The sequence below is a fragment of the Dunckerocampus dactyliophorus genome, chromosome 16 (genome assembly GCF_027744805.1).
Source record: "Dunckerocampus dactyliophorus isolate RoL2022-P2 chromosome 16, RoL_Ddac_1.1, whole genome shotgun sequence".
Taxonomy (NCBI): Eukaryota; Metazoa; Chordata; class Actinopteri; order Syngnathiformes; family Syngnathidae; genus Dunckerocampus; species Dunckerocampus dactyliophorus.
The window spans coordinates 21,735,238-21,747,807 of record NC_072834.1 but is presented as its reverse complement, the minus strand read 5'-3'; the positions used below and the strand labels follow the sequence as shown (position 1 = coordinate 21,747,807).

The 12,570-nt window shown below is 42.3% G+C and overlaps 1 protein-coding gene across 4 annotated transcripts in view; it reads left to right on the top strand.

Annotated features, from left to right (window-relative positions):
- LOC129168962 (flotillin-2a) overlaps positions 1 to 9,562 on the top strand; it is a 34,946-nt gene extending 25,384 nt beyond the window's left edge. For all 4 annotated transcript variants that reach the window (XM_054754845.1, XM_054754844.1, XM_054754847.1 and 1 more), the window contains 6 exons: positions 264 to 377; positions 457 to 576; positions 654 to 868; positions 1,008 to 1,191; positions 4,208 to 4,357; positions 6,538 to 9,562. In XM_054754845.1, the coding sequence (XP_054610820.1) occupies positions 264 to 377; positions 457 to 576; positions 654 to 868; positions 1,008 to 1,191; positions 4,208 to 4,357; positions 6,538 to 6,579 (825 nt within the window). In that variant the 3' untranslated portion in view covers positions 6,580 to 9,562. The remainder of the gene's footprint in view (positions 1 to 263; positions 378 to 456; positions 577 to 653; positions 869 to 1,007; positions 1,192 to 4,207; positions 4,358 to 6,537) is intronic.
- Positions 9,563 to 12,570: the final 3,008 nt, after the last annotated feature.

Here is a 12,570-nt window from a genome sequence, read left to right as displayed (position 1 = left end):
TTCAGTGTAACATTACTGACACCTAGTGACCACTGTAGAATACTACCTATCTTTGAATTGTCTTCTGAATGCCTTATTTTAGTATTTTAGTGCTTGAAAATGCTTAATTTAGGCAAAAAAAGGTAAAATGCTTAAATCTGCATATTTTGGGAATAATAATAATAGGCCAATTTATTCATTAATATACTTTTGAAAAACTGTGATGGAATGAAGCAGTGAAATTATTGTATGACCAAGGTGGTGGTCTGATTTGTTTTTGACAGGATGTGTATGACAAAGTGGAGTACCTGAGCTCACTGGGCAAAACGCAGACGGCTGCAGTGCAGAGGGACGCAGACATTGGGGTGGCAGAGGCAGAGAGAGACGCTGGCATCAGGGTAAGCACAATTCCAATTACAACAAAAATGCAGCACAAGTAGCAGCAAGTTCACTTTTTTTTTTTTTGTTCTTTTACAGGAAGCTGAGTGTAAGAAAGAAATGATGGATGTTAAGTTCTTAGCAGACACAAAAATGGCCGATTCCAAGCGAGAGCTGGAGATGCAGAGAGCGGCCTTCAACCAGGAAGTGAACACTAAGGTATTTAGAAGAGTAAGACTGGACTGAATATATATACTTCTGAGAGCCGAGCTAAAGAAGCCTCCGTCTCTCGGCAGAAAGCAGAAGCTCAGCTGGCTTATGAGCTGCAAGCAGCCAAAGAGCAGCAGAAGATCCGTCTGGAGGAAATCGAAATTGAAGTGGTCCAGAGGAAGAAGCAGATCAAGATTGAGGAGAAGGAGATCGACCGCACCGACAAGGAGCTCATTGCCACGGTGAAAAGACCCGCTGAGGCTGAAGCTTACAAGATTGAGCAGCTGGCTGAGGGACAGAAGTGAGTGGTCCCTCTGCCTTACAGAGAACCTCACTCACCATTATAATACAACTTATTACGGAACACGGGTTGCGCAAGAGTCTACAGCTTGTTTAGCCTATAAGAATTGACTGTGACACTGGGTGTTACCCTCCACCAGGATGAAGAAAGTACTGACAGCCCAGGCTGAGGCTGATAAGATTCGCTTCATTGGCGAAGCAGAGGCCGCATCCATCGAAGCTGTGGGAAAGGCAGAGGCTGAGAAAATGAGGCTGAAGGCTGAAGCTTACCAGCAGTATGGCGAGGCCGCCAAGACAGCTTTGGTGCTGGAGGCACTGCCCAAGGTCAGTGGTATTTACAGCGTACACACCAAAGCCTAAACACAATCACAAGCACTGGCCTACATTTACTCATTCAATTCTACTATTTGCTCCATGGCATTGTATGAATTTATTATGAATTTATTCCCAACAGTTACTATCTGAATGTTATAGCGTGTGTCTTGGCTGTGTATGACGAAGTATAAGGGCCACATTGGAGAGGAAAAAAAATGTAGATTTCGAGAATAAAGTCGTAAATTTACAAGAAAAAAAGTCGTACATTTATGTGAATACATTTTTAAATTGACAAGAAAAAAAGTTGAAAATTTACAAGAAAAAAGTTGTACATTTACGAGAGTAAAGTCGGAAATTTAGGAGGAAAAAGGTAGCAGTATCACAAGACCAATTACAAGAATAAAGTGGTAATATTAGGTGTCGTACGTGTCAGGGGGAAAATAGAGCATAGGCAGTCCCTCTCCTTTCATGCATTCTCAGTGACAATCACACGTTCACACAATGGCACACATGTACAGTATATACATGGAGACATGCGCACATACAGACATACCTGTACACACGTACATATGCACACTCACAGTACATACTCACTGAGTTAACCAGGTGGTTATTATGTCGTTGGTTTTATTACAGTGACGCTGATGTCGGCAATATGATTATCCATCCATCCATTTTCTATACCGCTTTTTCCTCATTAGGGTCGCGGGGGCATGCTGGAGCCTATCCCAGCTGACTTCGGGCGACAGGCGGGGTACACCCTGGACTGGTCGCCAGCCAATCACAGGGCACATATAGACAAACAACCATTCACACTCACATTCATACCTATGGACAATTTAGAGTCGCCAATTAACCTCACTTGCATGTTTTTGGAATGTGGGAGGAAGCCGGAGTACCCGGAGAAAACCCACGCGCACACGGGGAGAACATGCAAACTCCACACAGAAATGCTCAGGGGAGAATCGAACCCAGGTCTTCCCGATCTCCAAGCTGTTACTGTGTTGGCCACCGTGCGGCCCCAATATGATTATAGTTTTTACAATTGTGTGCATTACAGTTATTGTCATTCTGTTCACTATCATAGTTAATCATTTCATTACTACTAATATGTAAGACTGTTTCAATGCAGTATTATCATTGCGGTTGTCGATATTATTTTCTCCTTTCCGTCAGGGTCTTTATAGCCGTCACAGACATTTGCTGATGTAGTCCTGTTTGTTTCTGTTGTTTTGTTATTGTTGCCGCAATTGTTGTTGCTGCTGTTGTCCTCGTCTCTGTCTTTGTCTCCCTCTTGTTCCCGCACTCTCCTCCGTTTTCTTTTCTCTTCTTCTCTATCCCCTCCTGCTCCGGTCTGGCCGCTCCAGATTTGCATAACAAAACATCAAAGTCAAATACATTTTGTATAACAGAGGAATATGTATCTCACACTTTTCCCTGGCAGAGCAAATCAGTTGAGCACGTAAGAGCATTCAGATCAAAAATGGCCGTGAGGCCGTGACTGTGCCGCTAGCGCCGGCACACCGACGGCCATGGTTTCAACACATCAAAGCCCAGTTCCGACTGCGAGGAATAACACGGGACGTGACAAAGTATTTCCACGCAGTGGCTGCAAAGGATGCCTCGACGATGGCCAGTACGGGAGGCCACAGGCCTATATACAGCAGTTTTTTATTATCAGTTTTCATTCCACCGATATTACACTTGTATGCCAATATCGGGCCGATAATATCGGCCCCCCGATATTACATCCCTAGATAATTAAATTTCCGACTTTATTGTCGTAAATTTACAACTTTATTCTAGTAAATTTACAACTTTCTTCTTGAAATCTCAGACTTTTTTTCCCAATGTGGCACTAATGCTCTGTCATAGCTGTGTATGTGTTTGATGGATTTTTTATTATTTTTTTGGTCCTATTAGATGTAATCTTACGTCAGTAATTTGCCCAGAGCCTTCAGAATTAGCAGTGCTGGCCCATGTCACATACACACTATTAATAATGGAGATGTTTCTTTAACCAGTCAGATTTCAGATTCGCCTTACAGAGCAAGCTAGCAGGCACGCAGTAACGTCAGCAAAGCCTATGCCTAACTGTGGCGGGGTTCTACAGCAAGCCCTGCAATGGCAAAGTCAAAAAGATAACTTTCAGGGTGTGTATTGTGCTCTCAAGATAGTGCAAGGCAGTGGAAAAATGGATAAAAAATGTGCAAAGTATTTTTTTTAATTATTATGAAAGAAACAGTACTTCATTGAATGTTTCTGAGGATTAACACTACCTCCGCAGGCCTCTCCCACCAGGGCGAGAAAACACAAAACCATCAAATTAACAAAATAAACACATTATTCTGTTACCATCAGAACTTGTAAAAAGAAAAATAAAACCATATCAAACAAAATACCACCTTTACAGAAACAATAAACATGTAATTTGGCATTTAGTATAGAAAACGTAAAAAAAGAAACTGCTGCAGGCGGTGACATCAAGGAAGTGCCTCAGCAATGGTGCCTTATTCGCTGTCTGGTGACTCAAAGTTACAAGTGTGCTTGAACGCAGCATCACATGAAAAGTGCAGCGCTTAATTGACCCTGTTCCAAAATTAAGAAAGGAGACGGACACGGTGTTGTTCACAGTTCTGTGAGCGTTATGTGAACAAATGAGTGCGTATGTACAGTATATATATGGTATGCTATGTATAAAGCAGCCTCACTTCCACCGGAAGTCTTCCAGACTAGGCTAATTTTGACATGGTAGTGGTGGATTGGTTTGCTTAGGTCCCCCACTGACGGCCCCAAATACACCGCCCATCAGTGGCACACACCATTCACTCCCCAGTATTATTCATAGCACATATGCCTTAAAATAAAGTACTACTGCAATCATAGCATAGGGCAGCCGGATAGGAATGGGAGGCGGTATCTGGTGGTGTGAAATTGAAAAAGAAGTAAACAACCAGTGGTCGTAATGGAAGAGAATCCCTTCTATGCCTTTTGAAAGGCTAACATGTTGACTGTGTGTCACTAGATCGCCAGCAAGGTGGCCGCACCATTGGCCAAGACCAACGAGATAGTGATCCTGAGTGGCGAAGGAAGCCGTGTTACAGGAGAGGTGAACCGCCTGTTAGCTGAACTCCCCGTCTCTGTCAACGCCCTCACTGGAGTGGATCTGACCAAGGTACGTGTCGCCCATTGTCACACTTCAACCTTATTTTTAGCATCTTATCTGGATACGCTTGGCTGCGCAGTGTGGGGGCCACCAATGACACGCTGTCAATCATCCATAGTTGTCCTTTAAGTAAAAAAAAAAAAAAAAAACTGCACAAAAACAAATATTGCCCATCATCCACAATCCTTATGTGAGACATGAACACACACAAATGCTTCTCGTAAAGGTGTTCTCTCGAAGCAGTCATCACTGCAAAGAACAGAGCTCGAGTTGGGCGTCCATCTGTCTCTCGTTCTTGGCACTTGCTTCGTCCATTGTTGCCTTCCTCATTTGGAAAAGAAAACTCTGAGACTGTGAACATCCAGCAGCAGCATGACTACTATTCGGATGAAAAATATACCAAGCCAAGTCGACCATCTACATTGAGAAGCATTTGTTTACCCGATGACATCACTTCCAGACATGGGACTGAACATTGAGAGCTAGCTCGTCATGGGTGCCGCCATAAACTATTAATGTCATTTTTGCGAATTTACCGTTCGCCTTCAAAAATCGAACAAATGTAGAACATAATTGCAAAGTTGATGAATCATGTGAGCACGTAGTAACAGGTACATTCAAGACAATTTTATGCATTAGCAGAAATTCCTTCCTGGGCTCATTGATTTCATGTAGCAACATAGAAAGGAACACTACACCTAGCGTTAACGTTTCCAACTCAAACACAAAAACACAGCAGCAGTGGTGGCAGCTCCAATATGTAGCATTACCTTTCGCTATTGTGAGTGAGCGTGTGGTGAAGCTAGTAGCTAGCTATCGAGTAGCTGGTGTGGCAAGGTGTCACTATGCTTGTAAAGTAGTTCTTGGGCGTAACAATGTTAATAACAATAATAACAGTCTCACTGTAGCTTTGTTAATATGCAGGTCACATTATGTAAATGGAGCGTTGTTTTTGGAGTTTTTCCTCAGAAGATTTTATAGGCGGACTAGTTGCGTCCCATTACGTGGATTCTTAGCCGCCTCTTTTTGGCTGTTTTTATATCTTTAAAGGCACAGAAAAGAGAAAGACGAGGGTTGTGGATGATGGGCAACATTTTTTTTTTTTTTGTGCAGTTTTCCTTTAAATTTTGACTCCCTTGTCGGGTTTTTAGTCAGCAGGTTTGAGAATGTGTCATATATTAAAATGCTTTTTTTTTGGGAGTCCACAATTTCAGTCCAATGTCAAGCAAATGATTTCAAAAGTGTTGACGTAGCTTTGTAGCAGACGGTGGAATCAAACACCTTTGTCACCGATTCTGTTCATAATTTTCATGAACAGAATTTCTAGGTGCAGCCAAGTCATCGAGGGAGTCCAGTTCGGGGGCCTTAGGATCTCATCTCTGCTATTTGCAGACGACGTGGTCCTGATGGCCTCATCGGGCTGTGACCTTCAGCGTTTACTGCGCTGTTTTGCAGCTGAGTGTGAAGCTTCTGGGATGAGACTCAGCACCTCCACATCCGAGGCTATGGTTCTCAGTCGGAAAAGAGTGGATTGCACCCTCCGGGTTGGGAATGAGGTCCTGCCCCAGGTGGAGGAGTTCAAGTATCTCGGGGTCTTGCTCAGGAGTAAGGGAAGGTTGGAGCGTGAGGTCGACAGGTGGATCGGCGCAGCGTCTGCAGTAATGCGGTCGCTGTACCAGACCGTCGTGGTGAAGAGAGAGCTGAGCCGGAAGGCAAAGCTCTCAATTTACTGGTCCCACCCTCACCTATGAGAGGAGCCAGTTGAGGTGGCTCGGTCATCTAGTCCGGGTGCCTCCCGTAACCCTCCCTGGTGAGGTGTTCTGGGCATGCCCAGCCGGGAGAAGGCCCCTAGGACACGCTGGAGGGATTATTATGTCTCACAGCTGGCCTGGGAACGCCTTGGTGTCCTCCCGGTGGAACTGGAAGAGGTGACCGGGGACCGGGAAGTCTGGGCTTCCCTACCGTTACTGCTGTCCCCGCAACCCGGACCCGGATAAGCGAAGGAAAATGGATGGATGGCGTAATCCTAGCTACACAGTTCCACATGCCATCGCTGTGCAGCAGGGGGCAGTGCAGCACGTCGTGTGGCTTGCCACAGCTCTGTGATACATTCCTTGCCATATTGCCTTCCCGTATGTTGACGATGACTTGGATGCCCGCTAACAGCAGCTTTTCCACTCCCGCCACAGATTCCTCTGCTGCAGAAGATGAGCAGCCAAGTTGCCGTCTGATGAATCTCAAACCTTCGACATAAACAGTATCTGCCTCAAGCATGACCACACTTTCTCACCCACTTATGCAACTGCCACAAATACCAAACCCGTCTTTTTTCCCTCCCCCAAGGACAAAAAAAGGCTTCTCTTCTTTAGTCAATCAGGATTTTATGCTGCAGTCCTCTTCTATTCACCCCCAGGTGTTGTGTGTGTTCCCTGAAGTGTTTAGAAAGGGAACACACGTGCTGGAAAATAAAACCCAAATCCTTTAATGTGGTAATCTGACTTTTTGTCTATTCTCCAAAGCTGGATCAGGTGTGATGTTGTTTGTTCACCTTGAAGAAGAAGAAGAACTAATACGAGAACCACTATTCCGATCACCGTCAGCTCGCCTGGCCTCTTCTTCTTCTTTGTCTTTTTCTTCTGTGCCGTGCCTGTCCAATCACCACGCAAGTGCCCAAACCTTTTAGGACGGTGGTTTGGCCTCAGTCGTGCTATGAAGATGTTTAAATGTGGTTCCCCGCTGTCACATCTGCCTTTACTAACACACAGTTTGTGCTTTGGACCTTGACGCGTTTTAACACAAAAGCCACGTTTAGGAAGGATGGCCTTAACGTGACCGTGGACACGCGCATGGCACGCCGGGTCGCCCCCATCGGTAGCGCAGTACCTCATGTAGCATGCTAAGCTAGACGCTCAGGGCCATTCACTCTGGGCACCACACCTTCTTTCTCGGAAATGACCATTTTTTAGAATGTTTACACAGGACTGTAGTTCTGTGTTTTATCCGTTTGGTTGCATTTATACTCGTAACTAACAATTTGCATGTACAAGCGGCCGTCTGACTCGACAGACAACCTCTGACGCGGTTTGTGTGTGGAAGCAACCCCCTTTTGTGTAACCTAACGTTTTCACATATAGAAGCTTGATTCAGGAGTCCTTCTATTGATACCATGTCTACATTTAGCTCAAAAGACAACCCCTTCAGCAGCGGCCATTTTAGACGATTTTGACTGATCTTTCAAGGCACACAGATTATTGTGTTCTATGGCTATATAAACATGGAACCTACCAAAAGAAAGATTAGACTCCCGTCTACCTTTTTGCGTTCTTTAGTAATCAGCAGTAGAACATAGGTAAGTTTCAGGAAAATATCAGTTCCCAACTAGAAAAGGGAGAAACCAGCTTTTTGTCAAAAGACGCAATCATTTTTTGCCTTAGTGACAGCTCAAGTATCTAAACAACTATACCGACATAAACAACACGAAAAAGGGGTTGTTTTACATCAAAATAACAATTTATTTGCAAATATGACCTATTTACAATTTTCACATGTGCGCGCGCGTGTGCATGCGTGCGTTCAAATTTCCCTACAATGTGCAACCTTCCGCACGCGACCCTCCACCACGCTCTCTCACTTCCTCCTTCCTGTCATGTGTGATATTTCCATTCATTCTTAGCAAATGCACTTGTGCCACCTTGTGGCTGTTTTTAGGGCTTAAAATTGCTCTGAAGTGAAATCCATGAGTGGAGAGTTGAGTCATCACCTCGTTTTGCCTGTTGTGCAAAAAGAAACAACATAAAAGACGCAGAAAAACATTGTTTGGGATTATAGAAACGTATATAAGTCTTTGATATTGACTGAGTTAATGACCTTTATTGCGCCGAGGCACATGTTTGACAAAATTAAGCCACCTAGTGGGAGATATGTTAAATATTTGTAGCAAATAATCATTTTTCCAACCAGTCAAATGGAAGCGTACCTTTTTTTGTGATGTGCCGCGGCACAGCGGCTGGGAACCACGCCTGTCTAACGTTCACCCTTCCTGCGTTTCATGACCTAACCGACCTTTGTCACTTTGTGCAATTGCTGAATCAAGTAGGGGTGTCACAAGATGTCACGAGATTAAAAGTGTGACAAGATTTCTCGTTTGGCAAATGAATTGATTCATCACACAATAAATAAAATTGAAAATGGCCTCAGTATATTGCCGTGTGTGTCTGTTTTCCTCGTCTCCCGCCTCCGAACAGGCAGCAAGAGGTTCACTCTTTGCATTGCTTTCAGCACCTTGGCGCATTTGTTCCATAGAACAATGGCATGAACGGAGTGAGAACCTTCTTGTCAATCATATGGTCTCTTTCTCTTGGTGGGTGGAGGCGGGGCCCCTAGCATACGCACACAGAGTGCAGAAGAGCGTAGCGTTGTGAGGAGCAATGCAAGGTGACGTGGTAGAAATTAAATTAGTAGATTGCAAATATATCGTCATATATTTTAAAATATTTTTTCATTCTACTTTTTCTAAAAGTAATGTTAAAATCTTGTCTCGTTCTCGTAGACCCAGTCTGGTGTATCATCTGGTCTTGTGACACCCCTAGAATCTAGCTCTAGAGTACAAAGCTTAGAAATATATTTGAGGAAATGTTTATTTTTTTTTTGTACCCAGTGCCTTTTGTCCAAAAAAGTCGAGGTTATGAATCTGTGCTGTTTCAATCATACTCATGGTCTTGCTGCAACTGTTCCGTGTAACCTAGATGTGAACGCTGTACATGCATTTCCTTTTTTACTTCAGCTTCATGAGTTTTATAACATTCAACACAACACGTGGGATCACAGTAATATGTACGTAGCTGCAAGGATTTACAGTTAAATGTTGCTGTTTTTTGTTCCTGTATTTAGTCATTATTTTGGCCAGTATATTTTGTGCCAAAAATAGCTTTGTCTAACGCAGCTATACTATTATGTGTTACTCCAAGTAGACATTTTGGATGAAGACCAAACCTTAGACCTACGCCTTAACTCTCATTTGAAAACGTCCCTCATTTGTATGTCCTGACGCACAAAAAAAGTCTCTATGATACTAGATTGTGGATTTCTAGTTACGCTTCCCATGTAACACTGACCTTTTGGAAAAAGTGATGCAGCATGGCATTTGACGTGTTTAACGTGTTCATGTTATTCTGTGTTGTGCGCCATCCTCTAATAAAAGATATATACATACCACTACCTCTGTAGTCATTCTGGAAAGCAGCGCTTCTCACCTGGTGGGTCAGGACCCAAAAGTGGGTCGCGGCTCCATCCCGGGCGGGTCGAGGACAGCGAGTCAAAAATGACATCAGAATCTGCACTCTGACGTGCAATGTTTTAGCCGTCTTCCTCCTTGGCATGTGTACATTGCACACTTAGAAGTGAAAGATCGGATTTTGTGATCTTTTGGAGTAAAAAATGAAGAAATGACTTTTTTTTTTTTAAGTAGAAACAAAAATGAGAAAACTGATTGACTGGCAACCAGTCCAGGGTGTACCCCAACTCTCGCCTGCAGTCAGCTGGGATAGGCTCCAGCACCCCCTCGACCCTCGTGAGGACAAGCGGTTCAGAAAATGGATGGATAGAAAAATGCTGTAAAGTTTATCAATTAAAATGATAATAATAATCTAATAAAATTATGACTTCAATAAAAGTACAAAAAAATAAGTAATCAAAATTGACAAGTGTAAAGAAAAAAGACATCAACATAAAGACATTTTAAAAATTCATAAATAAAATGTCAAATAAAATTGTAAAAATAATAAACAAATACAAATGAAAGTGTGAAAAATATGAATGAAAAAGTAAAAAAAACTAAAAATAAGTAATCAAAATAACTTAAAAGTCTAAAAAAATAAATAAAAATGCCAATGTGAAAATAAATTTAAATAAAATAAAAATGCCTCAAATAAAACCATAAATATTATTGAAGTGTAAAACACGAAAATGACAAATGTGCAAAAAAATAATAAAAATTTAAATGACAAATTAAAGTGGGTCGCGACTTAATGACCATTGGAAAATGTGGGCCCCAAGTTGAGACCGTTGGAGAACCCCTGCTGTGTCGGAATGGTATCCATATTTGGATGATCCACCCACCCTTAAATTACACATTTATCCTGATGTGAATGTATTTACAACTATGTGTAAACAAAGGCGCGTGAGGACATATTACATGTGCAACTATGTTTGATTGATACATATTAAATCACATTTAAACGGTGGTAACGGAATTACGTTAAAAGGTTTAGCTTAATTAAAGGCACGCGCATCATGGCAAGCCACGCCTCTTTGTTAAGGACGGCAGCCGGAAGTGGCGTCGCACAGTCTGACACGCATACGCGTCTCTCTATTCGGCCTCGGAACGGCACCCCGCCACAAACGGCACTTCCGCATTCTCCCCACGCCACGGCCAAGTGCCTTCAGGGACACTCCGTACTCGGAACGTCACAACAACGTCTTCATGACGCAAGTGTGTGTGTTCTAAATAAACGGAAAGACAAAGAAAAACTATTGGTGCATATTCTTGTAAGCATTTAAGTGCGCTCGGAAAATACACTCTAAACATATGAAATGAACTTAAATGACGTGCAGCCCTCGTTGCGGTTAGAGTGTGATTCAAATGCTCTGTTAGACGAAAAACAAAAAAACTATCCACGAGACGAGCGTGTGAGGACATTACGCGCTATCTTTTAGCTCGATTTACATTTTCAGTTCATTTGGAGCCGTCAATACACACACATAATCCTGTCCTGTTCATCAAGGGCTGTAATATTTTAGACATAGATGCACATTGTAATTAATCACGAGTCATCTGAAAACTGTGATTCATTTGTTTAAAAACAGCAATTATTTGACAGCCCTAATATTATGTAATGGAGTGTAAATGTGCTGTAATAAATTATGGCAGAAGTGTTGCAACAGCGCCTGTTGCTGGTGAGTGGTGGCATGTGCGGATTGCTGCAGCGAGTGCCCAGAATTGTTAGAGGAAAGACATGATTATCCCAAAGACCAATACGCTCACCTGTTATTCCCCTGTGGAACTGTTGTTACAGGACAGGACGTACGGCCAATAAAAGAAGTTCATAATCCACCTGACTGTGTGGGATGCATTGTGGAGCTGCATTCCCCCACATCAAGTTGTGGACCGTCACAATTAGACCCTTCTAATTAATATGATGTAATATGAATGATTAAATAATACATTCCTGTATTAGCACCTTTATCCAGATCCTCACCAAAATCCTTCTCCCTTGATCTCTGTGTGTTTAATGGCAATCGTTCTGGCATTCCTAAATAAATAAATACGACTTTTGCACAGCATTGTAGATGTTTTGTAATGTGGGAGGAATGGGGTGGGGGGGGGGACAGAGCGGACAGATCAGATTAAGAGGAGTGGAAAAGCGTTTTTGCAGCAGATAAGTCAGCAACAGACTAATACACCCAGATAGTTGCTCGTGTTTCTTTATCTGTGCCTGCTGGAGGGCTCGTGATACACCAAAGTACGCGCCACACCCTAACTCGGGAGTGTGTTACCATGGAAACACCCAGGTTCCGCCTCATGATCAAACTTGGGTCCAAATATAAGGGGAATGTGGAGAGAAATGTGTAGTTCAAGGACCTTTTGGTCTTCTACGGATGTTAGCGTCACATAGAAATGTTAACGCGTGCTTTGAAATGCTTTTCGTGACCAACATTCTTCCACTGGAGTTTACTCAGCTGTCGTACTTGTTGCTAGTAGGAGAACATCTTCTTTTAGTTGACCATTTCTCACAATTTCTTTAATGACGTTCCTTGCAGAGACTAAATGTTTACAATAAACACGACACTTGGATTGCATATTGCAGAATTTGTCTTATTTGGTTTATTTGTGGCATCACAGTAAAAGAAGCATCATGTGTTCATTGAGGGAAGACAATATTGGTATCGGTAATAAAAAGCCAGTATCAAGTATCTTATGGCTACAGCCTTATTCCAAAATGGAATATATTCCATTTTCCCTCAAAATGATTGACACAACATCCCATAATAACAACATAAACACATTTTTTGTATTAAAAATAAAAGTAAAATAAATATGAATTGAAAGGCTATTTTAGTATAATATTATGCAATAATAATATGATATAAATAATATTTTATAAATAAAATATTTTAATATATTTAAAAATAAATACTTTTATTAATAATAAAACAAGAAATCA